This window comes from Mytilus californianus, unplaced genomic scaffold, assembly GCF_021869535.1.
Source record: "Mytilus californianus isolate M0D057914Y unplaced genomic scaffold, xbMytCali1.0.p SCAF_25, whole genome shotgun sequence".
NCBI lineage: Eukaryota > Metazoa > Mollusca > Bivalvia > Mytilida > Mytilidae > Mytilus > Mytilus californianus.
In genome coordinates, this window is record NW_026262674.1 from 3,414,212 (window position 1) to 3,440,757 (window position 26,546).

At 33.5% G+C, this 26,546-nt stretch overlaps 1 protein-coding gene across 4 annotated transcripts in view; it reads right to left on the reverse strand.

Annotated features, from left to right (window-relative positions):
• LOC127732558 (disintegrin and metalloproteinase domain-containing protein 10-like) overlaps window positions 1-7,421 on the reverse strand; it is a 68,208-nt gene extending 60,787 nt beyond the window's left edge. For all 4 annotated transcript variants that reach the window (XM_052241606.1, XM_052241608.1, XM_052241609.1 and 1 more), the window contains exon 1: window positions 7,226-7,421. In XM_052241606.1, coding sequence (XP_052097566.1) covers window positions 7,226-7,283 — 58 coding nt within the window. In that variant the 5' untranslated portion in view covers window positions 7,284-7,421. The remainder of the gene's footprint in view (window positions 1-7,225) is intronic.
• Between the last annotated feature and the right edge of the window lie 19,125 nt (window positions 7,422-26,546).

Below are 26,546 nucleotides of genomic sequence, written 5' to 3' on the forward strand. Positions count from 1 at the left end.
CTTGGGTGAAAGAATGGCAACCTTTTCAAAGCCAGTGGAAAAAAAATTGTAAACAGGGGGTCTGGGGAAACGATTATTGTAAAATTCTTATCTAGAAAAAACAAATTGCTAATGTTATTTGTAAGCTACCCCACTGACAGCAATGATTAAAATTTTGTTTTCAGGTTCATTAAGTATGAGTATGATAAGGCAAATGTGTATGTGGAGACATGCCATTAAAAAGACATCAGTCCATTCATACATATAGTCATTTAACATGTTTAGCAAATTTATTATTTCTTTCATGTCAACATATGCTGTGTATTTCATGTATTTTTTACTTTATATTGATTGATTGATTTTTGGTGTTTAACGCCACTTTCAGCACTATTGGCTATTTTGTGGTGGCCATTTTATTGGTGGAGAAAGCCAGTGTGTGTGGAGAGACCCCATAACCTTCGGCAGGCAAACTGCCATGGAAATCTTTGTCATTTAGGGTTGGAGTCAAAAGCAACTGCCATGTGGGGGATCGACCTCATAACCTCAGTGTTGACAGGCTAATGATACAGTAGTTGAACCTCTTAGACCATTCGGGCACTGAGGACCAAGAAATGTTACCAGAGATTATCTGTCAATATTTCATGTTCTGAATAATTTTTTCTTGGAATATAAAGATGTATTTGATGTTAAAGGAGTAATAGGGTCCACTTTGTCTATTTTTTAATTTCAGTTAATTAAAGGTTAACATAAAATGATACAGCATTCACAGCTGAAACAGAATTATTTTCTTTAATGCTGTACTTCTATTACCAAGATTGTTGACAGAAATTTTAAGTCAATAGAAGAACTTGACCACGAATTCAGAAATCAGAGACAGGGGATGATTATAGAAAGATTATGATCATATTTCTTCATTTTCATTTTTAATAATCATGATAATTATAACAGAATCGGAAAAGATATATGTAAAACTTTTGCAATAATAGTGTCAAGTTTAATGAGCCTCCCCATGGGGTTTTTGATATTGTGATTACTTGGCCGTTTTTATAGTGATTATTTGATTACCAGACTAAATATTTGATGATTATTTGATAATCTAGGACTGTATTTTTGATTATCTTGTTTAAAAAAGTAATTAATGATTATGAGATTATATTGACAAAAAATTTGTGATTATGCGATTACTTGGACACCCCCATGAGGGGCCTCTTTAATGGACAAGATTCTCTTATTAACATCACCTCCTTTTTAATTCAATTATAAATACAGGCTTTGAAGTTTGAAACAAATTTCCAACAAACATACATGTCATACATGTTATGCATGTATACATGACTACATGTACACACAAAAATACATATGTCATAGTTGTATTAAAACATGTTCTTTCCTATTGATGACCTGAATCATGCATGTAGTCAATCAGTTTATTTTCTTTAACTGTTTAAAGATACATGTACAAATATTTACACCATGATGCCATTAAACTAGTATATATATCCCTTCTTTCTATTTATCAACGAACAGATAATAAAACGTATTAAAAAACGAGTTTATCATTCTGCATGTTTTGATATTTATATATCTAATTAATAATTCTTTATTGTCATATAAGTAAACAAGATACTTGTGACAAATTAATACAAACAATTGACAAATGATAACAACAACAAAAAATAAACTGATATATATACAACCAAAAATAACTAAAAGTCCGCTAATGTCATCTCTGCAAATACTGTTTCATAAAGGAACATGTTTTTTCACTTGGTTTATATATTTGAAGGATTTAGCAGGACTAGTAGTTTTTCAGTATCTGAAAGATTTGGAAATATGGGATTATCTATTGTGACGTCATCAAAATGTTTTATACATAATTAAATGTAATTGTATATATATCCTGCAGTTATCATGCTATACCATGCAGGGATAGTAATTAGGAAGTTCAAGCTGGTAGCCCAGACAAGATTTTTTTATTAAATTATCTATATGTTTAACTAAATTACAGGTAAAAGATTAGCAGCCCAGACCAAAATCTAAGGGACATAGGTGACTGGGCCCCTGTTAATTTCGGTCCCCCTCCCTAAACTAATGAAAGCTAGGATATCGTGATGTAAATAATAGTCAAATCAATAATACATGTATATAGATACACCCAATCCAGCTAACGCCCTTATTGAAGTAACATATACATAACCTAGACTTTAAAATCAATAAATTTTTACAAGACACATTAAATGATGTTTACAATGGACTTACGGATATATGGCATTAAAAGTCATTCAATTTATAAATCTTTTCATGAGTATATTAAGATGGTCGCACCTAAATTTCTTTTCAACTTCCTGATAAAAAAAAAAGCGAATTACATTTTACAGGGTAATTGGTAATATTGTCTACATTTAAAGTTCACTTTAGGTCACCAGCTATTGAGTCATACCAGTATACATGTATATGTCATGTTTTAGTATAGGGAGTAAGATAAATCCTCCCTTTATCATGTATCAGTAAATCATTTATGAGGATTTTGCATGTAAAATATAAACTTAAACAATCGTACAATCGATGTTTTTTTCAAAGTTGTGAAAATTGAAGTATTAAGATTTTTATGTGACGTTTTGATAAGAGCTAAATTCCATTCCAACAATCATGACAATTCAGCTTTAAACATGTTATAAAAAAACATAAAATAACTGAATCATACTTGTATGTCTTACCTTGTAAGCTTACGAGTTTATATTTGATAAAAACACAAAAATTAGACCAAAATCTTTACTTAAAGGCAATTAGTCCTTAAGGAGTCATTCAGATGTTTTGGTCATATTGTCATGTTTTAAACTCTTGTATTCCTGAATGTGCAATATGGCTACATTTATGTATTTAGTGGTGTTGGCTCCAGTAGGGTATTCCTCTTTGCTCATATGTAGAAATTGCCTCAGGTTACAATTAAGCAAACTATACAGTTCTAAACTGATCTGATTATTGGTCTTGAAAAGATCACATGTTACCCGTCAATCCCCCTCGCCCCAATTGGCAATAAATATGACAAGTTGAAATTAGACTTATTTCCACAAATACATGTAACTATAGCTATAGCTATAGCTTTTATTTATAAAATGATGATATATGTGCTCAGATGATACAACCTTTTACAATCTTAGTGAGAATTAAGTATCTTGGTACATGTATAAGGGGAGACAACCAAGAAAACCTGTTTTATCTGGAGGAGAATAGAAAATTAGTAGCAACTACAGAAGAGAGACAGATGATCCCAAAGGGATATTCAAACTCATAAGTCTATAACAAACTGACAATGCCATGGCAAAAAAACGAAAAACGATGAAAAGACAATCCAGTCTTCAAATTGAAACATAGAAAATTTAAGACTGAGCAACACGAACGGTACCGCGACTAAAACTGGGGTGATTTCAATCAGGTGCTCAGGATGAATACGCAGCTCTTTCTGTAGCAGGTAAATGAACCCTTTTCAAAAGTACCAGTAAAATTTCTTTGAGATTCATACAATTTTGATTACCTGAAATGTGCATGTATCATAGAATTGACAATGGAAACAGGAACATGTCAAAGAAACAACAACCTGGCCAAAGTGCAGAAAACAGCACAAGGCCACAAATGGGTCTTCAATGTAGCAAGAAAATCGCGCTCCCGGAAGGCAAGCTTCAGTAGGCCCCTAAACAAAAATGTATACTACATACTTTGGTACAAATGTATGTCAAAAAGTGCATTCCATTGCAGCTTTGGTTGTCAGAATGTGTGTGTTTTAAATTGTAAATCAGACAACCACAAAAGTTGAACACAGAGTTTTAAAAAAGGCCTTTATGAGATCCTCAGATTATGTTGTAGTGATACACACAGTGTTTTACCCACAGTTCACTGATCATGACAATGTTAATCAAGAAACAAAATCATTTTCTGACACAGGATTTTAACACAAATATGAATTATTCAAATGGATGAAATTCACCCCATCAATTGGAAAGCTTGGCCGACCCATGACACATTTAAAAAAAATAATAGAGGCAGGTACTGCATTGGTTGACTTCACAAGCAACAAACCCTGCAGTAAATATAAATAAGATGTGGTATATGTATAAGTGCCAATGAGACAACTATCCATCCAAGTAACAAAGTGTAAAAAGTAAAAAATTATAGGTCAAAGTACGGCCTTCAACACGGAGCCTTGGCTCACACCGAACAGCAAGCTACATGTATAAAGGGCCACAAAATGACTAGTGTAAAACCATTCAAACAGGAAAACTAACGGTCTAATCTATATAAAAGACGAGAAACACTTATGAGCCCCACCAACAAACAACAACCACTAGGATGAAATTTGAAAAAAGACAGGACAGAAGTTTTGAGTAAAAAAGGCAGGACCAGCAACTTGGCAAAAAAAAGGCAGGATGACAAATCATGTATAAAAAGTCAGGATAAACTAATAAAAAATGGCAGGACCAAGATTACAACTAAAAAAAAATGAAGGACACAATTTTTCATCCTAGCCCCCCATAAAAATCAAATGGTACCTCCCTTAGGAGGTGTACACTGGTCAATACTCATCAAGTGGTAAAAACTGGCAAGCACTGTTAGATTAAAATTTTCATGGTTCTTTTAACAGATTTTACAATTCATTCTTACATTGTCTTATAAACCATTGATAAATTAAGAAATTCTTAAAGATTTATTTCGTTTAGCATGATTAAGTTAAAAAAAATGAATGATATCGTGGGTTTTATTTACCATGTAAACTATTAACAAGAATAATTACTACATGCACTACAATGTACTAAATTTAAATTTATAGTTTAACATGTATAAATCAAGATATTTTTTCTTTGATAATGTTTGATATCTACAGGTAAAAACAGAATTACAGGTAACTAGATTATTTGGGCATTACCCATGGCTAACAGTTCAGTTCACTTTGTGTATTTTCCTCCATAAATAGTGGAGCACCACCCTAGGGTATAGTGTTAACAGGTGTTAAAGGTTAATAGCTACATGTATAACAACATCACACTAACAAATGTTGACATAACATAAACAGCAAAAAAATAATACAAATTGTTTTTAAACAGTTAAAGGCTATTTAAAACAATAAATTATTTCCTGACTTTTCAACAGTATGATAATTCTTCTAAATGTAGCAAACTAAAAGTTTTAAGGATCTTATGACTTCTAATTTTAAAAACAAGCTTTTCAGATATTTTGAAAATAATAACTTCGTCAAATTAACTTGGAATTCGTTAAACTCATTGTAACAAACAAGCCAATTTATTTGTAATCATTGTTCTAGTACATGTATATTGATAATGATTGTAGAATAACATGAATAACTAATCTAAGAGTTAAAATATAGAAAAATATTTAACGAGTGACAAACATACATCAGGATAGTTGGCAGGTCTGACTTGTTTGTAAAGGGATTGGGGAGGGGAGTCAAACAGATACATGTGTAACCAAGACAGGATTTGATCCTGGTACCCCTGGCACAGTATGTCATGGTTTGGTAACTGAGCTACAGAAGTATTCCACTAGCATAGCTAATGGAGGGCAGTTATAAATCTACATCTGCAAGCTGCTGGTAGCCTGGTAAGGGTAAGCACTGCTACACTTCCCTCATCTCAAGTCATTTTTTATTTGGTGCCAATTTTGTAACATGAGAGCATGATTTGCCTTCCAAAAGTCATTACTGTAACCAGCTGGGTTTGGATCCGGAACCCCTTGCACAGTAAGCCACTGCTCTTCAAACAGAGGAAAAGGCAATTAAAAATCTACTGCATATTAATTTGTAAGGGGAAGCACCACTTACACATGTGTAACAACTCGGGAATCTTAAATTGGAATCCTTGACAACTGGCCCCATTGCAATGCAAAATTGTCCTTGACCAACTTCTCCCACTTGTAAAAAAAGGTTTATCTCCCACTGAATTTAGGCCTCACTCATGAATAAAGAGTTAATTCCCGATGATTTAAGGCCTTTTAAAGTAGTTTTATCACAATGAATAAAGATCTACCAACTCGCCTCACTTATGAAAATGTACATTGTAGTTGAATCCCAATGATTTTAGGTCTACATGTACCTACTCACCTAAGTATTGAAAATGAGTTTAATCCAGATGAATAAAGGTCTACCAACCAGCCCCACTTAAGAAAAGGAGTCTAAACCCTATAAATAAAGGCCTCATATCCCACTAAATTTAGACCTCCGATCTCACCCCAATAATAAAAAGAAGATTATCGTGTTTTTTTTCAAATATTAACATGCCAACTCACCCTACTGATGAAGACCTTAGAAAGGTAACTTGTAGTTTTTACTTCTTTTCTTTTGGTTGGAACAAAGCTGAGAAGTATATATTTGTAAGTATGACACCTGCTCGGTGGTCTCGTGTACGCTTAAAGTGCAGGAGGTCGTGGCATCGAACCACAGCCGGGTCAAACCAAAGACTTTAAAAACTGGTATTTGTTACTTCTCCGCTAAGCACGCAGCATTAAGGACTAAGAGCAAAGACTGGTCAGCTCAGAGTTAGAATAATGTGTCCAGGTAAGGTGGCATGTGTTTCTGAGGACTGTTACCTTGTGAACTAGCACGTTGAAAATCAGACTCAGCGTGTTGGTTTAGAACAAAGCAGGGCTATTATTCATATTACATTAACATGTTCTAGTCCTGAATATGCATATTAATTTGCCATTGGACTTTAAGCAGCCATCTATCATCCATTGTCATTGTAACTGTGAACATAAATACAGTTGAGCATCAGTGGGAATGAACTTCAGTCTTCTCGATAGTGGCCGGGGCGAGTTGGTTAACAAGAGTGGGTCGAGTTGGTTGAAAGTAGGGTGAGTCGAGGGAAAGTGGTGCAAGTTGGTTGAAAGTATGGTGAGTCCAGGGAAAGTGGTGAAAGTTGGTTATGAGGGATTTGGCAGTGGGGCAAGTTGTCGTGCTTCCTTTATATTGTCTATACATTGTACATACAAATGTATACTAATCAAATCAAATGCAGTCAAACATGTCAAATGTACATGGAGGCCCAAAGGCTAAATAAACATTAAAAAAAAATAATATTTGTTAAATAATATATAATATTTTGAACTACTAACATCGATTTGAAATCTTTCACTCGTACAACTTCCTCATTTTATCAAGTTACATAATTTTCTACACAAATTTAAATGACTCGCCAAAATTATATCTCGACAGTCGTGACATCGTATGTTTGTTTACCTGTGTGATATACGCAAACCAAGCTCTGGAATAGGATGTAAATCCATGTGCTTTTCATTTTCAATATCCCTGAGTGAATTAATAAGTTCTGACGTTGAAAGACACTATATGAATCTCAAATTTGCTATATTATGGAAATTCAATTCATTTTCAATTTGTTGATCAAGTCCCGGAAATGAGACATTATTTACTAACTGCGCAGACGCAAATTCCGTGATTAGGAAGTTTCCTTGTTCTAAAAATAGAAATGTAAACTAAGTTTGTCATGCGATAAGAAGGCGTGGCTCCACTATGCATAAAACGAAATCTCTGTCGATCTGCAAATTAAATATAACAGTACGTGGACAAAAGTCCATTTATATTTTACTTAAACTTCAGAAAATTTGATTTTCATAATTACAAAACATTGATGCTACCATTGAAAGAACTACCCCGGAAAAAGAGTCATGTGACATTAAAGATATTATTGTGACGTATTCATTTGATATTAGAAAATGATCATTAATATAAAAAAAATCAACCTGAATCAAGGATTTGTATAGTGAGCACTATACAAATCCTTGCCTGAATATTTAACATTAAATATTAAGTTTTTGATATTAAAAAATTAGACCATTCACTAACTGCATTTACACAAAATATAAAAAAAATCTATCTCAAGAAATATTTAGTGATGATCCACCTCTGGATCCACCTAACAAAAAATGTTTTATTAATATCAAAAAATATTTTTTTAATATTAATAAAACCAGAGTCATATTATATTATATTTCTCTGATAAATCGAATTTATAATATCAAAAATTAAAATAAATTTGTAATATTAAAAAATAAAACCTATATTCATAAATATTAAAAAATGACTATTTTTTAATATCAAAAAATAATTTTTAGTATTGATAATTGATTTTTTAATATTGATAAATAAGGAATAAATTCAGCAACGGCTTGCCATCTATAGACGTCAAATTAACCGGGATATTCATTATTGGATTTCTACCCCACATTCGTTAATTTTGCATGTTGGCAGTTTGCTCTCAGTTAAGCCATCTTTTTATTCATTAGAATTTTTTGTCAGTTCCCATCAAAATATATATAGACTGTTATTATATTGTTGTAATAAAGTTATTAACCTTCCTCTTTTTCCTTTGGTCGTTTTTTGAGAAACGACAAGACTCTCTTAAATTTGTTCTTCTGACCTTTTCAATCTTGATATATTTTTTTAGTTTTGATTCAAACGCATCAAAAGTTTTAAAATTTTCACCAAAACAAATTGGTAATGAGAATAACTTCGTCGTCCATTGTTCAAATATAATGACAGTAATGAGGGTAAGTGTGTAAGCGTACTTTTTTCCGATGAGTAAATTTACTGTTAAAGTGTGCAGTTACTACATGTATAGAAGTGAACACATACTTTCTCATATCCTCAGCTCATATCGAACCATTGAACTCAGCTATATTCTTCGCCTTTGACACTACTAAACTTTTATTAGAATATAGCAAAGTGCTCTCGACGCTCGTATACTTCATCCGGCTGCACGAAGAAAGTGATCAGTTATCATTCTCTTATACATATATATACGAATAATAATACTTATCAAGCATTTCGGAGAATTCAGCAACAAAACTAAAGTCGGTTAATTGTTTAATAAATTTAACGTTACAATAACGCGACGTAACTGTAGACACAATTACATGTTTGGTTCTGAACCCAACCTAGCATTCCGGCAATTAGTGTCCAACGTAACAATAACTTTTTTGTTATTGTTACATTTCAATGTGCTCGTAGCCAGTGCTTTTTCCCATTATTCTCTATTCTTTCTCCAAACATAAGCATGAAAATGCGTGAGTGAGACTTCATTGACAGCATTGCAATACATAGCTGAGAGGGCGATAGAGCAGATTGGAATCCCTCGAAAAATCATTGTCAACTTTGACTTTGCCTCGGTTGATGTCCAATGTTTTACTCGGGGTAAAAATCTGCTCTATCGACACTCTCAGCTACGAGTTAGCTATATATATAGTAAGGGAGCTACCATTTGATTTTTATGGGGGGGGGGGGGGGGGGGGGGGGGGGCTAGGATGACAAATTTTGTCCTGCTTTTTTTTTTATTTGTAATCTCTGTCCTACCTTTTTATTTTTTACTCTATTCGGTCCTGCCTTTTTTTTTTTAGTTTATCCTGACTTTTTTTTTTTTTACATAAATTGTCATCCTGCCTTTTTTTTCTTCAAATAATCTCATCCTGCCTTTTTTTTTTACCCAAAACTCCTGTCCTGCCTATTTTTTTCAAATTTCATCTAGCCCCATCCCCCCTCCCCACCCCCCCCACCCCCCCCCCCCCCACCCCCATAAAAATCAAATGGTAGCTCCCTTAGTTATATATATAGTAATCTCTAGATAAAACACCTATCACCGGAAAAAAAAAAGATTCACCACCGTCTTTCAGAAAGTTTCCGATAAGAATTAATGGAGCGGAAATTAATGGTAAAATTTACACCAAAACGTAACAAAAGCACTAAAGAAACGTACAGTGACAGGGGATAATTATTTCACGGCGAACGGATGGAGGATAATTTGCATTTTCAAAAAATATAAATTAATCGTCCGTTGATAAGCAAGATACCTTTGACTCAGTCCGTCGATAATTTGTTAACATTTTTTACCTCCGGTTTAAAGTGATTGATTCATCCAATATCAGAAGAGAATATATAAGAACAGCAGTGAATACTAAGAGTGGCGGATCATGTAAGAATAAGGATGTTCTATAGGGATACACTTCACATCGATATACATTCAACAAGTATATGTATATACTTTTTAAAAAAGTATCAGGATACTTTTAACAACCATCATGACATCAACGTCAATCATCGGTATACTTTTTACAAGTATCCTGATAAGTATAAGTAAGGTATCTTTAACCCAGTCAGTGGACAATTTGAAAATCCATCAAACTTTTGTAAATTTGATATACCAACTTCCAAGCATTCGTATACTTTACACAATTTCTTCCTATTCCATATCTTTTCAATTTCTATCAATTTTATTTCAATCAGGCAAGGGAACTTCCAGTTACAACCTGGAAAGCATTTTCCCATAATTCTATTTTTAGTATCGGACAATTACCTTGCTCTATGATTTATTGACCACAAAATCGATACGATTTTTCTCGTTCATTCCTTCAAATTAAGGGAAACTCGAGTTACCCAATCGAAAACATTTGTTTTTCAGAAACAGACGGACAGAAGGACAAACAGACAGAGGGATGATTCTTTTGGGGAGTATAAAGCTATGAGGCACAAAGTTGGTCAAAATTATTGTATTTAAAGAGCTCCGGAAATATTTTTGGACCTTCATAATTCGATTACAAGATATCTTTAAATTTTTCAGGACCTCCTTAATTTGATTTCAGGACATCCTTAATATTTATTAATTCATAATTATATATTTCAGGGCCTTCCCAATTCAATTTCAGGTTATCCTTAAATATTTATGGAATAAAATTGAGAATGGAAATGGGGAATGTGCCAAATAGACAACAACCCGACCACAGAGCAGACAAACAGCCGAAGGCCACCATTGGGTCTTCAATGCAGCGAGAAACTCCCGCACCCGGAGGCGTCCTTTTGATAAATATTCCTAAAGTAATGAACATAGAGAAGTTCTCGCTCGGACACACACTCCATAAACCAGTATATTATAAGAGCATAAACCTGAAGCACGGGGAGGCACTCTACTGTCTCCACACGGCACTAAAGACAAACTCTGTAAAAAATAAAATTGAGAATGGAAATGGGGAATGTGTAATTGATAAATATTCCTAAAGCAATGAACATAGAGAAGTTCTCGCTCGGACACACACTCCATAAACCAGTATATTATAAGTGCATAAACCTGAAGCACGGGGAGGTCCACGGGGAAGTCCACAATTATTTCAGTATCTCCGCAATGCGATTTAAGGATACCCTTATCATGATATCTCTTCTTCTAAGTAATGGAATTTCAAGTTACCAATAGAAAAAAAACATTGGTCTGAATATAACTAGCTTGAAAAGACTAAATGAGAGCCTTCACATTAATCTCAATAAAATTGCCTGATAAGTTATATATATAGCACGCCTTTTACGAATTAACGTATTTAAATTCACGAAAAGCGTAGCTTTGAGTGGATTAAATATGTTTATGAGTAAGGCGTGGCTATATATGATTTGTAAAATAATGGGCGATGATAGTGTCAAAAGTTACTGTATGTACTTTTCTTGAATTAACCATGCCTTGAAAACAAATAGTGGAGTTTTTTATGACAACTCGTCTCTTATTTTCAAAAAATGAACTCATGGATCATATTTTTTCCGTTCCACACCCCCCCCTTTTCTCCCGTGAACATTTTTTGAGGGGACAGATGCAAATTCTTGTTCGATGTATGCCATGCTGTCTGCTTTCTAAACCAATAGGACGTGTAGTTTTAGAAGAGTTAAAGTTGTGAAGGAAACGTTTTTAAAACTTATTGTGAAAGTTACTGCCTTTCCAAACACTATGAACTTGATCGATTAATTAATTGATGGGCTGTTGATTGGAGGTCCTGAATCGGATATTTTAAGCATGCTCCGTTCACGGAGATATACTTTTGAAAAATGGAGGAAATGAAACGCCTGAAAATCCTGTGACAAATATTTGGATTATCTATTTTGACACGACAAAAACAAGTATCCACCAATTTATCACTATCGCCTCTTTTTTATAGACCACTTTTTTCCTTTTGTTTGTAGCTCTCCTCGGGCTTCAAGCTTATGGAACCATTTTTAATTTAGGGTTAGGTTTACAAGTTTGGCTAGTGTTAGGGTAATATTTAGGTCAGTATTTTACTTACTCGAAGATCAAAGGAAAAATTACGGTACCATTATGTTACAAAGATTGAATGAGAAACTTGACAGCTAAATGAGCGATTACTAGGTCACTTTAAGGGGAAAAAAAGACCTTTTTTTATTTTCAAAGACAAACTCAGGAGTATCAGACTATCAGCACTTGGTGTCATTCCAAATGAACTGTACATAAGCTGCTGCTAAATTTTATGAAAAGCTACAATTTATCTAGTCACTGTGACGTGCTAGCGGAAACGTCGGTTGATAAGCGGGATCATCGAACTATAAACAAACATAGATAGCATAAGGAGGATTAGAATTTGTTTCAACTGGTCAAGTAATTATACATGAGAAACCTTTTATGGAAAATTTAACATACGGTTACAACTGACGCCTTGTGATGATTACAGCTCGCTTGCCTTTTTGGCCCAGACGAGCTAAAAATGAGGGAAAAGGGGGGGGGGGGGGGGGGGTGTCATTTAAGTACAATAAGGGGGTCAATTGGCTATTTCTATCATTTTGATTAATTTGTTGTGTTAGACATTTTAACTAGTTTAGTTTTTTTTCTCCAGAAATTATCTGCGAAATTTTCCAAAAACTGATATTTGTCCAATTTTCTGAAAATTTCAAGGTAAATCATGACCTACTGAACGTTTGAGAATTGAGTAATTGAGCTATATGAGAATGACTGCTGAAAAGACTTTGATAACGATATTAACCCTTGACTTTCAATTAAGAGTCTATATAATAGTTTATATCGTCCTTAACCTAAATATGCACTATTCCAAAAAGGGTTCGTTGATGAGCATTTTCAATATGACACTGACCTCTGAAATTTGACCTTGTTACTAAATTATATCAATAATTGTAAACATTTTTCCGATTTTATGTATGCGGTGATCTATAGTTGTTAATTTCTATGTCATTTGGTCTCTGGTTGAGAGTTGTCTCATTCGCAATTATACCACATCTTCAAACTATTTCATCCTTTTACTAAAATTTCTAACAAAATCTAATGAATATACTCAAGGTCAAAGGTCAAGGTAATTTAAAAAACATTGATACTTGAGTAAAATTTAAGGCCATTATTACGATATACCCAATCCCTATTTGTCACGGTTTTTGAGATATTTTAATAACAAGGCAACTATTCGTATAAAAATAACAAAATTACACACTTAGGTTCCCGTAGCAACTATCCTAGCAACCTGAATCCCAAACATTTTTATTATAAATTATAACTGAAAAACAGTGATATGTTAACTTGATAACCTCAGAATAAACATGTGTGGATGCAAAAGTGTGTAATTAGTTCTTTCAAAATGCCAATAATTTACCTTCTGGCCGCATACAATGTAAACCCCTTTATATAAAACAGTGCCCCCACCTTGTAATCCTTTTTATTCTAAATTTTTAATCTTAAATTATCCTACAAACTTAATCCGATATACTAATGAAAAAAAATGTTACAGCATTCATCAAAATTGAACATTTGCTTCAGAAATTCTTGAAGTTGGTCATTGTCCTATGTCAAAATATGTAATTTGAGCAAAATTCAAGGTGACCCGTTACCATGGCAATGTGGACATCTATAAAAAAAAAAAGTGATACCATTTGTTTTAAATGTTTATCAACAACAAAAAATCGAGAAAAATCTGAGGACTGTGTGTGCCGCGGCTTGGTTGGTTGTTACAGAGAATTGCTATTACCAAGGCTCTAGGTTTTTTTTCGTGTGTTATTTGGTTGCGGTCTTATTAACACCTTTAGATTTCATTCTAAGTAATTGATTGGCTGTCTCATTGACAACTCTAGATATTTTTCTAAGTAATTGGTTGCTGTCTCATTGACAACTCTAGATACTTTTCTAAGTAATTGGTTGTCTGTCTCATCGACAACTCTAGATATTTTTCTAAGTAATTGGTTGGCTGTCTCCTTGACAACTCAAGATGATTTTGTAAGTAATTGGTTAGCTGTCTCATTGACAACTCTAAGATATTTTTCTAAGTAATTAATATTGGCTGTCTTACTGACCACTCTAGATATTTTTGTAAGTAATTGGTTGGCTGTTTCATTGACAACTCTAGGTGTTTTTGCAAGTAATTGGTTGGCTGTCTCATTGACCACTCTAGATGTTTTTGTAAGTAATTGGTTGGCTGTCTCATTGGCAATTCTAGATGTTTTTGTAAGTAATTGGTTGGCTGTCTCATTGACCACTCTAGATGTTTTTGTAAGTAATTGGTTGGCTGTCTCATTGACAACTCTAGATGTTTTTGCAAGTAATTGGTTGGCTGTCTCATTGAAAGCTCTAGAAGTTTTTCTAAGTAATTGGTTGGCTGTCTCTTTGAAAACTCTAGATATTTTTCTAAGTAATTGGTTGTCTGTCTCATCGACAACTCTAGATATTTTTCTAAGTAATTGGTTGGCTGCCTCATTGACAACTCAAGATGATTTTGTAAGTAATTGGTTAGCTGTCTCATTGACAACTCTAAGATATTTTTCTAAGTAATTGATATTGGCTGTCTCACTGACCACTCTAGATATTTTTGTAAGTAATTGGTTGGCTGTTTCATTGACAACTCTAGATGTTATTGCAAGTAATTGGTTGGCTGTCTCATTGACCACTCTAGATGTTTTTGTAAGTAATTGGTTGGCTGTCTGATTGACAACTCTAAGATATTTTTCTTAGTAATTGATATTGGCTGTCTCACTGACCACTCTAGATATTTTTGTAAGTAATTGGTTGGCTGTTTCATTTACAACTCTAGATGTTTATGCAAGTAATTGGTTGGCTGTCTCATTGACCACCATAGATGTTTTTGTAAGTAATTGGTTGGCTGTTTCATTGACAACTCTAGATGTTTTTGTAAGTAATTGGTTGGCTGTCTCATTGACCACTCTAGATGTTTTTGTAAGTAATTGGTTGGCTGTCTCATTGACAACTCTAGACGTTTTTTGTAAGTAATTGGTTGTCTGTCTCATTGACAACTATTGACAACTCTAGATGTTTTTGTAAGTAATTGGTTGGCTGTCTCATTGACAACTCAAAATGTTTTTGTAAGTAATTTGCTGGCTGTCTCATAGACAACTCTAGATATTTTTGTAAGTTATTGGTTGGCTGTTTCATTGACAATTCTAGAAGTTTTTGTAAGTAATTGGTTGGCTGTCTCATTGACAACTCTAGGTGGTTTTGTAAGTAATTGGTTGGCTGTCTCATTGACAACTCTAGATGGTTTTGTAAGTAATTGGTTGGCTGTCTCATTGACAACTCTAGATGGTTTTGTAAGTAATTGGTTGGCTGTCTCATTTGAGTAGTCTCATTAACACCACTAGAGTTTTCTGTGTGTCATTTGGTGGCTGTATCGTTAACACTTCTAGAGTGTTCTGTGTGGCATTGGGTGGTTGTATCATTAACACCTCTAGAGTTTTCTGGGTCATTGGTTGGCTGTATCATAAACAGTACTAGATATTATGTGTGTCATTGGGTGGTGGTATCGTTAACACTACTAAATTTTCTGTGTATCATTGTGTGGGTGTCATTAAGTAGTCTCATTAACACCACTAGAGTTTTCTGTGTGTCATTGGGTGGCTGCATCATTAACACCACTAGAGTTTTCTGTCATTGAGTAGTCTCATTAACACCACAAGAGTTTTCTGTGTGTCATTGGGTGGCTGTATTGTTAACACCTTTAGAGTTTTATGTGTGTCATTGGGTAGCTGTCTCATTAACACCACTAAGAGTTTTCTGTGTCATTCAGTAGTCTCATTAACACCACAAAATATTCAGTCTGTCATTGGGTGGCTGTATCATTAACAGTACTAGAGTTTTCTGTGTGTCATTGGGTGGCTGTATCAACAGTACTAGAGTTTTCCGTTTGTCATTGGGTAGCTGTATCATTAACACCACTAGAGTTTTCAGTGTTGTCATTGGGTGGCTGTATCATTAACACCACTAGAGTTTTCAGTGTTGTCATTGGGTAGCTGTATCATTTACACCACTAGTTTTCAGTGTTTTCATTGGGTAGCTGTATCATTAACAGTACAAGAGTTTTCTGTGTGTCATTGGGTAGCTGTTTCATTAACACCACTAGAGTTTTCAGTGTTGTCATTGGGTAGCTGTTTCATTAACACCACTAGAGTTTTCTGTGTGTCATTGGGTAGCTGTTTCATTAACACCACTTGAGTTTTCAGTGTTGTCATTGGGTAGCTGTTTCATTAACACCACTAGAGTTTTCTGTGAGTCATTGGGTGGCTGTATCAACAGTACTAGACTTTTCCGTTTGTCATTGGGTAGCTGTTTCATTAACACTACTAGAGTTTTCAGTCTGTCATTGGGTGGCTGTCTCATTAACACCACTAGAGTTTTCAGTGTTGTCATTGGGTAACTGTATCATTAACAGCACAAAAGATTCAGTCTGTCATTGGGTAGCTGTTTCATTAACACCACTAGAGTTTTCAATGTTGTCATTGGGTGACTGTATCATTAACACCACTAGAGTTTTCAATGTTGTCATTGGGTGGCTGTATGATTAACACCACTAGAGTTTTCTGTGTTGTCATTGGGTGGTTGTATCATTAACACCACTAGAGTTTTCTGTGTTGTCATTGGGTGGCCGTTCCATTACAACCTGTAGATTTTTGTGTGTCCTTGGGTAGCTGTATCATCAACACATCGATATTTTTGTCATTGGGTACATGTCTCATTAACACCACTAGATTGTCTATTTATTATTTGGTTGCTGTCTCATTAACACCTCGAGATATTTTGTAGCATTTGCTTGCTGCCTCATTGACACCTTTTGACTTTTCTGTGTTGTGATTGGGTGACTATAATTAATACCACTAGAATTTTGTGTTTGTCATTGGGTTGCTATCCATCTGATTTACCCCTGCTCATTTATTTATTTATTGATAAAAAATAATATCATACTGGTTACCTTCTTTTCTTTCCACATAAACAGGACAAACCATTTATATAGCTTTTATTAATAACAAATATTTAAAAACAACTGGTAAACAAAATCCAACATTTGTACAAATTTTTGTTATGCAAAATCCAAATTTTCTAAAAACATATATACAGAGGTCCTGAGCTGCCTAGGGCTTGAAATAACAGGTGTCCTGCTGGCTTTCAGCAAGATGATTGTCCACTTGTCCTGTCACTAGTAATCTCATTAATTTTTTCTATTTGAACAGTTGAAGGGCAAGCAAAATCTCATTGAGTGCAATTTAATCTCACCGAGGGCAAGTTAATCTCATTGAGGGCAAGTAAATCTCATTGAGGACAAGTTACTCTCATTAAGGGCAATTTAACCTTATTGAGGGCAAGTAAATCTCTGACACTGAGAACAAGTCAATCTCATTGAGGGCAAGTTAATCTCATTGAGAGCAAGTTAATCTCATTGAGAGCTAGGAGCAAGTTAATCTCATTGAGGGCAAGTCAATATGAAGAATTATCTTCTTGGACAGATGTATACATCATCTTATTTCTACCCTTAAACTCAGGTATTTGGCAATATATAAAAATAAATTTGATTTCTTAAAGTTACTATTCCTATAACCTTTCATTTTTCTTCTTTCCTAAGTGAACAAAGCAAAATTAAAAAACAGGAATATAGGTTATCTTACAAATGTACTGCAATAATATGCTATGGTTGGAATAATTTGAGAATAAAATTGTTTGAAACATAACAGTTATAAATAAAATGAAGAAAAAACTGTCTCACCTGCTTAACTGATCATGATAGAATTTATGCTGAATGTTTTTAAATTAAAGTTGTAAAACAAGTACCACATAAACTTAACCTTATCAATGACCCATAAAAATAAGGCCAAGGTCAGATGTCAGACAGGTAACCTATTGCTTATAGTACCTGAGAAAAATACTTAATAAAATTGAGAATGGAAAATTAAGTTGACCAATGACCCATGAAAATGAGGTCAAGGTAAGATGAACCTTGCCAGTTGGGCATGTATTCCACACATTCATTCCATACAAAAAAAACAACTATTGCTTATACTCAGATAATGAAATACAGAACAAACCATGAACATGATGAACACTTTTTAACCCTGCCAAACGGACATGTGCACCTTACAATCTTCCCAGTTGACCTTTATGCTTACAGTATCTGAGAAACAGACCAATGTTCAACAAAAACTAAACTTCAACAATCAATATAAAGATGAGGTCAAGGTCAAGTGATATCTGCAGGACAGACATGAATCATTCCATTTACCCAATATGGTTGCCCTATTGATTACAGAATTTGAGAAACATTATTTTTTTAACCTTAAGGGAGCTACCATTTAATTTTTATGGGGGCTAGGATGAAATTTGAAAAAAAAGGCAGGACAGGAGCTTTGAGTAAAAAAAAAGATAGGACGACAATTTAAGTAAAAAAGGTCAGGATATTAAACTAATAAAAAAAGGAAGGACCAAATAGAGTGAAAAATAAATACAGGACAAAATTTTTCTTCATAGCCCCCCCCCCCCCCCCCCCCCCCCCTAAAAAATCAAATGTTAGATCCCTAACCAATGCACCATGAAAATAAGGTCAAGGTCAAATGAAACCTCCAAGGCTTACTATATATACACCTTACAATCATTCTGAATTCAAAATGTTTTTTGTGGATAAGATTTGTCAAATTGACCTGATAAATGTACTTTTTAACCATAATTTTACAATTGACTTTGACTAATACCTTTGTTTTTTGTTGGTTTTCTTATATTTTATATGAATTAACATGCAAATGACATATACAATTGTACACAAATTGAACATAAAAAAAACAGGTAATCCATTAAAGGTATCTTACAGGCAAGCAGTTTTTATAGAGGACAGGCTTAACCCAAGTTCAACTTTCCTGTTAGGCAATTGATTATTATATAAACTATTTAAAGGGCATGTCAATTTTAGGACACTGGCCAGTTGGACTCATTGAAGTGAACTAATTCATGTTATTCTATATATAAAGATCATTACACAACATTAAGACAATTCAAATTTCTCCTTGTGTATCCAATCCATATGACGATAAAAATTAGGCCAATGACTATTCTTGAAAAAAAAAGTCTCAGTCTCATCCTGGCACAGTCTGCACCTAACAAATGTCTCTGTACATTCCTTTTCTTCTAAAATCATGTCATCTGATATTTTTCTTTTTTTTCTGTATTTCTTTTTTTCTTTACGTAGTATAATTCCAAGTTGCTTCTTTCTCCATGTTTTCCATGTTATGTTTTTCTCTTTTTGGAGGTTCTCTGTGTTTTCTTTTTGGAGGTTCTCTTTTTGGAGGTTCTCTGTGTTTTCTTTTTGGAGGTTCTCTTTTTGGAGGTTCTCTGTGTTTTCTTTTTGGAGGTTCTCTGTGTTTTCTTTTTGGAGGTTCTGCATAATTTCTTTTTGGGTAAATCTAGGGATTCTCTTGTTTCTCAATGCTGTATTTTTGTTTTTTCTGGGTCTGAATATCTGTTCTCTGTGTTCTCTATCTGGATGTTCTCCCGTGTTTTCTGTTTGGATGTCAACTGACATTTTTCTTTTTTTGCTGCATTTATTATTTTCTTTTCTGTTAAATCTAGACTTTCTTTTTTTCCATGGCGATTCTTTAAAAATTTTCTTTTTCCCTGGGTTTGAACAACTAATCTCTGTTTGGGTGTGCTCATTACTTTCTATTTGGGCGTTCTCCGCGTTTTCTATCCCTGATCCTTCTGTAGAAGTCAGGTTTTTAGCTGTGGTCATATTTTTTGTTTCTGTTTCATCTTTTATTAACTGTGTTTGAAAGAGCAAGGAAGTTTGTACTTTGTTAATCTGTATCCTTAAATCCTCAATGAAGTTTACGATTATTGTATTAGCAACAGTCAAATCGACAAACCTCCCGGAAAATACATAGTTCACTCCGCTTTCTGTAATTTTTTGAGAAATGCTTATGCGAGTTTCATTTTTCAATTTCTTTAAAAGTTCGCAATCTGCATTAAGAAACATTCCTACGCTTAATGTTGCCGCTACACTGGGTAGGAGTAAACACTCTGTGTGGTCAAAGACTAAACCCATGCTGGGTGGGCTATCTAGGGGACTCGTGTAGAAGGGGAAAGAAACTAGCGAAAGGAAAATACATTCGAACTGAGACTACACATTCAAAACAGTGTAAATGAAGTCCCTCATGGAGGTGTCAAAGTAATCACATAATCACAATTTTTTTTTGCCAATATACAATTACAAAATCATTTATTATTTTTTAATACAAGATAGTCAAATTTGATAAAAAACCAGTCTCAGATTATCAAATAATAATGAAATATTTGGTCTGGTTATCAAATAATCACTATAAAAACGATAGTAATCACATAATCAAAAACCCCATAAGGAGGCTCGTAAATATATCTAGAGATCAACTTTGTTTGTGATAGCTGGGAGCTCACTCTCAATATTAAAAAACAAAAAACAAAAAAGCACCAAAAGTATGGTTATTATAAGAGATCATCAGAATCATGAAATTCATAGTTTATTATAATAATAATAATAATAATAATATTTATTCAGGTAAATGCAATATATTCAATTACATAATACAACCTTAAAATATAGCAATGGTTGTTACATAGGCATCTCTTATGCCTTAACCCAAGGATGACCCATGAAAGCAAACAAGCTTATTTCCAATGGGGTCCTTATAGTCTTGATAAAAAAATAAATTATGTTTCATTCAATTTTACAGCAATAAATAGTATCCATGAATCACAGCTTAAAATATTCGTATAAAAATAATCTAATAAAATATAAAATCTGAATCTGACATTGACCCGAGTTTACTCATTAGGTGTTTTTTTTACTTCATATTTAAATTTTATAATACCACCAAAACAGAAAGAAGAAGATTCTACACCTTTGACATTTGGAACATAAAAATTGTAAGCAGTTGTTCTAGTATTCATTCCTAATCGAGGAAGTTCTTGTAAAACCATCATTTAAATATTCCGGACCATTGTTGTGAAAAACATTAAATACATGATTCAGACGAAGTTGTTTCACTCTGTTACAAACATTCAATAATCACAATTCCTCGAATTGATTTACAGTGATTCGTTTTCTCTGAGGAAGATAGAGTATAAACCGTACAACTTTATTTTGAATAACCTGAAGCTTGTCTTTAAGTTGGTACCTAACACTACAGGGAGATAACTCTGTAAAAATCAGCTAAACGTTTTAATTACGTTGTATTGTTAAGGAAATATTAAGCTTCTCAATGATCAAAATTAGTGTTTGTCAAACTGCTATATAACCAATGAAATTTTTCTGATAAAGTGGGTTCAAATTTTTTGAAATTTTTATATTTTTGTCAAAGGGTCAAAGTAAACATTTTGTCAAAATTTTATGAAAATTAAACGAGCCAAATTAATATTAGTCAAGGTGTTGGGTACCACCTTAAGTTTCTTGGATAAGCCTTCATACCAACATGCACATGCATAACCAAGATGGCATTGTATTAATCCAGTACACAATGTTTTTTCTAGATTGTTGAGACAAACATTCTTTATATCTATATAAAAATTTAAGTCGCTGATTAGCCTTCTTTATAATATTATCAACAACTTGTTGACCAGATAAAAATTTGTCCAAAGTGATACCTAAATTTTTCATATTTGATTTACTCTCAATTTTAATATCATCACATTCAATAGAAAAATCATTTACATTAACATTCTGAAGTTTTTTCTTTGGTCCAAATAAAATGCTTTCAGTCTTTCCTAAATGTAGACTGAGACAATTTATTATCAACAAGCCAATCTTTACATGATTTCAACATAAGAGATAGCTTTCTAGAAATTATTTTTGGATCTGAATGTGAAAAAAGAATAGCCGTATCATCAGCATATAATAAAACCTTACAATCAGTATCAATGCTAACTTGTAAATCATTCACATATATTAAAAATAAAAGCGGCCCCAATACACTACCTTGGGGTACATCGCAAGTTACATCAAACACTTCATAGTTTGTTTTATTAATATTTTAAAAAGTTTTGTTTTCTATAACATCCCAAAATTTTTCCTTTGGCAATGAAGTCTCAATATTTTTGACTGATAAATTCGTTCATTTTTAACTTGCCACTTATAGATTTCTTTTATAGATAGTCATTTGACCTATCATTAGGCTAACATTCGAGCCGAGTAGAAGTTGGAAAATTCTTTGATCCATTCTATTCTATACTATAAGCAAGACTCCATCAGAAAACTTAATTTATTTATACTGAGAGTAATATCTGGGAATGCGTAAAATACCAATGTTAAAGCACGATCTACACTTGGAAGGGGGTCTCATTTGGAGGGGGGTCTGATCCCGGATACCGCATATTGTTTTGTCAGATTCCCGTATCCCGCTTATCATTGTAATAACAACGCTTGTACTTTCACGTGTCCCGCCCAACTTTGTTTCGCATTTTCCATACACAATCATTTTACTTTCACAAGTCACGCTTAAAAAAATCTACCAATCCCGCGTCACGCTTAGACCACAATAAGATTTATAGAATAGAGAGAAAAAAATGGCATGAAAATTAAAGGATACAGATTCTCTCTTATGTCCTAGTAGAATAAAATAAATGAAATAGAAAATTGCAAACAATTTAAATAAAAAAGATTCTGAAAAAAACCCTAAAAAAATATCAAAATTGTTGAAGACAGATATATATGTGTCTCTGGTGAAGATAAAGAATTTTACCACGATTTCATCATTTGAAAATGTTTCGTCGTGGCCTGGTAACACAGTTATCGTCCTTCGACTTTCGTTATATAGTACCTAGTGTATAAATGAAAATTCTTGTAAACAACTTATATTTTATTACAGGATATTATTTACAAAGGTCACATGACTTTGCACAAAGGGGTTCAAACTCCTGGACACCACAAACAAGTCGCTGGAAGTCTTTCTGTGTACACTGGGTCCCTGTATCTTTACATGGTTTAACTGTGGATGCCGCGCTGTGATGTATCGTATAATGAGGTGCAGATGAAATTAGTGGCCGTGAAGTGGAATTAATCACTGGAGCTGATGATGTTGGTCTTTCTGTAGACTTCAGTGTTGGTTGATAAATTGGTGCTTGTGATGTTTGTGGTACATCTTGTAACAAACAAAAGAAAGCTATAAATTTTACGATGTGATTTTATTCTTTGTTCTTTCGACAGCTGCATTTTATTGCTCGGTTGAGAAGTTCTTCTCTTAATGATCTATTACGACTTTCGGGTGTTTGTTTTTGTTTCTGTGTCTCGTCAATTTATAAGCTTAGCAGTGAGAAAGCTGTCAGATCATAGCCGTTAAAATAATTACTATTGAAATTATTTCGCAATCTAATTAAAATACAGAACTCGGATTTCGTTATACTACATAGTTCTATATTTTAATGAGATTGATTATTTCGATAGATATCGCTCATAGTTTTGTATACTAGTAGTTTATGAGCAACACGGTAGGTGACACATGTGGAGCAGGATCTGCATATCCTTCCGGAGCACCTGGGATCACCCCCATATTTTGTTTTGGTTCGTGTTGCTCAGTCTTTAGTTTTCTATGTTGTGTTTTGTATACATTTTAATTTGGAGTTTGGTATGGCGTTCATTGTCGCTGAACTAGTATATATATTTGTTTAGGGGCCAGCTGAAGGACGCCTCCGGGTGCGGGAATTTCTCGCTGCATTGAAGACCTCTTGGTGACCTTCTGCTGTTGTCTGGTCTATGGTCGGGTTGTTGTCTCTTTGACACATTCCCCATTTCCATTTCCATTCTCAATTTTATTTTTATTTGTTTGTCTTTTTGGTCTTATTCTTTCTTTCGCCATCTCGTTGTCATGTTCTTTTGAATTTCGACTTATGAGTTTGGATTTCCCTCTGGTATATGGCAAGCCGTTTTACTATTTATTCTATCTTCAAGATATCTCATAAACTATATAAGATATCTTATAAACTATATAAGATATCTTATAAACTATATAAGATATCTTATAAACTATATAAGATATCTTATAAACTATATAAGATATCTTATAAAGTTTATGAGATATCTTATATAGTTTATGAGATATCTTATATAGTTTATGAGATATCTTATATAATATATACGATATCTCATATAATATATAAGCTATCTTATAAGAATTATATTATATAAGATATCTTATATATTATATGAGATATCTTGAAATTTGAATAAATAGTAAAACGGCCTGCCATACTGGTATCTTTGGCCAACACATGTCGTTTGAAATGTATTCAATAAACTCTTTATGAGGGTTTGGATGGAGTTTACAGAATAGAGTAAAATAGGAAAAACAAAGATAATTATGGGCCAACATCGAATAGAGAAAAAAAAAGAAATTAAAGAATGCAGCAAAATGGGGTCATAAAATATAAAGGATAGAATATAATGGACATTTTTTCTCAAGAGATTTTGACAGCATAAAAGCCACTTTTAGAAAGTCTTTTAGATTTGCGATGTTTATTCTTGCTAGATAAACCAAAGACTGAATCGATATGAAATGTTCTACTGAGAATCTTCCAAGTTCAGACTGTGCTCCCAATATTTTACAATAGTTTAAATGAATAGTAAGTTGTTACAATACTTAGCTTGTATGTTTTTTTCTCTTTTTATGCTTTAAAAAAAACCGCAATACACTCAAATGTGCTTAATTAACGTTGACCGTAAACAATGTTTTATTTACTTACCAGTAGATTGTTGGAGCAAATGTTCTACATGTTAAAAGAAAAAAAAAAGAAATCAAATCATAAAAAGTTGTAAATGTACATTGTATATGATATTATTATGTTTGCATATATTAAATACATTTATTATGACAATTTTAGAATTAGGTAAATATCATTTTTTTCGCGAATACTAAACCGTGGTAATCATAGTTGGCCCAAACTCTGACCATGCGACCAATCTGGTGATATCTCGTCGGTTTGTCTATTCCCACCGAGTAGCGCGGAGGTTCTCTGCGAGTATTTCGGCTTCCTCCACCATACTGCATGACAGACTTCCCGGTGTCCTAACACTCCCTTTGTGTTGAGGTGGGGAATGTCCTTGTAAATAATACTATAACAGTTGTAAATTTGTTAGTGAGACATCTCCATTAATCCTGATATGGTGTGTAAACGGATTCCACTGTACCCTCGCAGATCTCGAGGGTATGCTCTCAATAACAGAGGAATACATACAGGTACCAACATTGCTGTTAATACGTATCTAGTTAGGTTTTTTCTTCTTTTAGCAGTTACCGTATTATATTCGGAACTCGACATAAATTTACACAGTGATATGTTATTATCTTCTATACTCTTAAAAATTTGTCACGCTTGATTTAAAAAAGGGATGGAACTCAAAGTCCACTCTTTCATGACTTTTCTTAGTAAACATTTGTTTTATAAGACCGAATGGTGGCAGATCTTTCTCGAAAACTAACTCAGCGATAGAAAAGGACAAATAAGGGCAGTGGCAGATAAAAAAAAGGGGGTTCCGTGAGATGGAATCCCCTTTTTTTGACGAACAATGCTTTTGAATGGGGATATATGGTTGGAATCCTTTTAACAATGGCTGGATCCGCCCCTGAAGGGAGTTGTTTTAAAAGATACCCAGGTACAATAATCAAATGTTAATTAATTAAACACATACTATTGCAATTATCCGTATTACAACAATGTGTAATAGAGGCCGCTGTCCTCCGTCCAAACGCTGCAGAGTTGATACCTTCTATCATATCACAAACCTATAAAGTGAATGAAGATTTGTAGACATACATGCATTCTTTTAATATAAACATTTACAAATAATTTTGCATATTAAATAATTCCGAAATTATTCACGTGGATATTTTCAAAGCTATGTATTTACCTTTATCTTAAAGTTATTTAATTAATATTGAAAGCATATACCCATATGTATTATGCATTTCTTGATGCAGTTTTCTTCTTGTGTTTATTACATTCCAGAATTCAATACACAATCAGTTTTCAGGTAAATGGTTGAAGTCTCGCTTTGAATCGCGCAGACTCAGAAGATCCGGTAACAAAGTTTAAATATCATGCATTCAATAAAATCATTTTTCTTTTCTTTATACAACTGTACTTACACTTTCCGACAAGCAACCAAGACTGTAAATATCTACACCATACTCATCGGGATATCTTGACAATGTGCACGACTAAAAAGTATAGGAAAGTTCGATAATAAGTTATGGTATGTAGGGGTGTTAAAATGGACCAAAAAAATAAAATAAAGAATAGAGAATAATGAATAATGAGGTGCCAAAATGTAAAGAATAGAGAACAATGTGCAAAAAATATATAAAAGAATAGGGAAAAAATGGCATAAAAAAATTAAAGAATACATAAATGAAGGACCCCATCCAAACCCTCATAAGTGTAGGCGTTTTTAATAGCCATGTTTCCCTCAGAACTGGTGAAAGAAGGCCATAT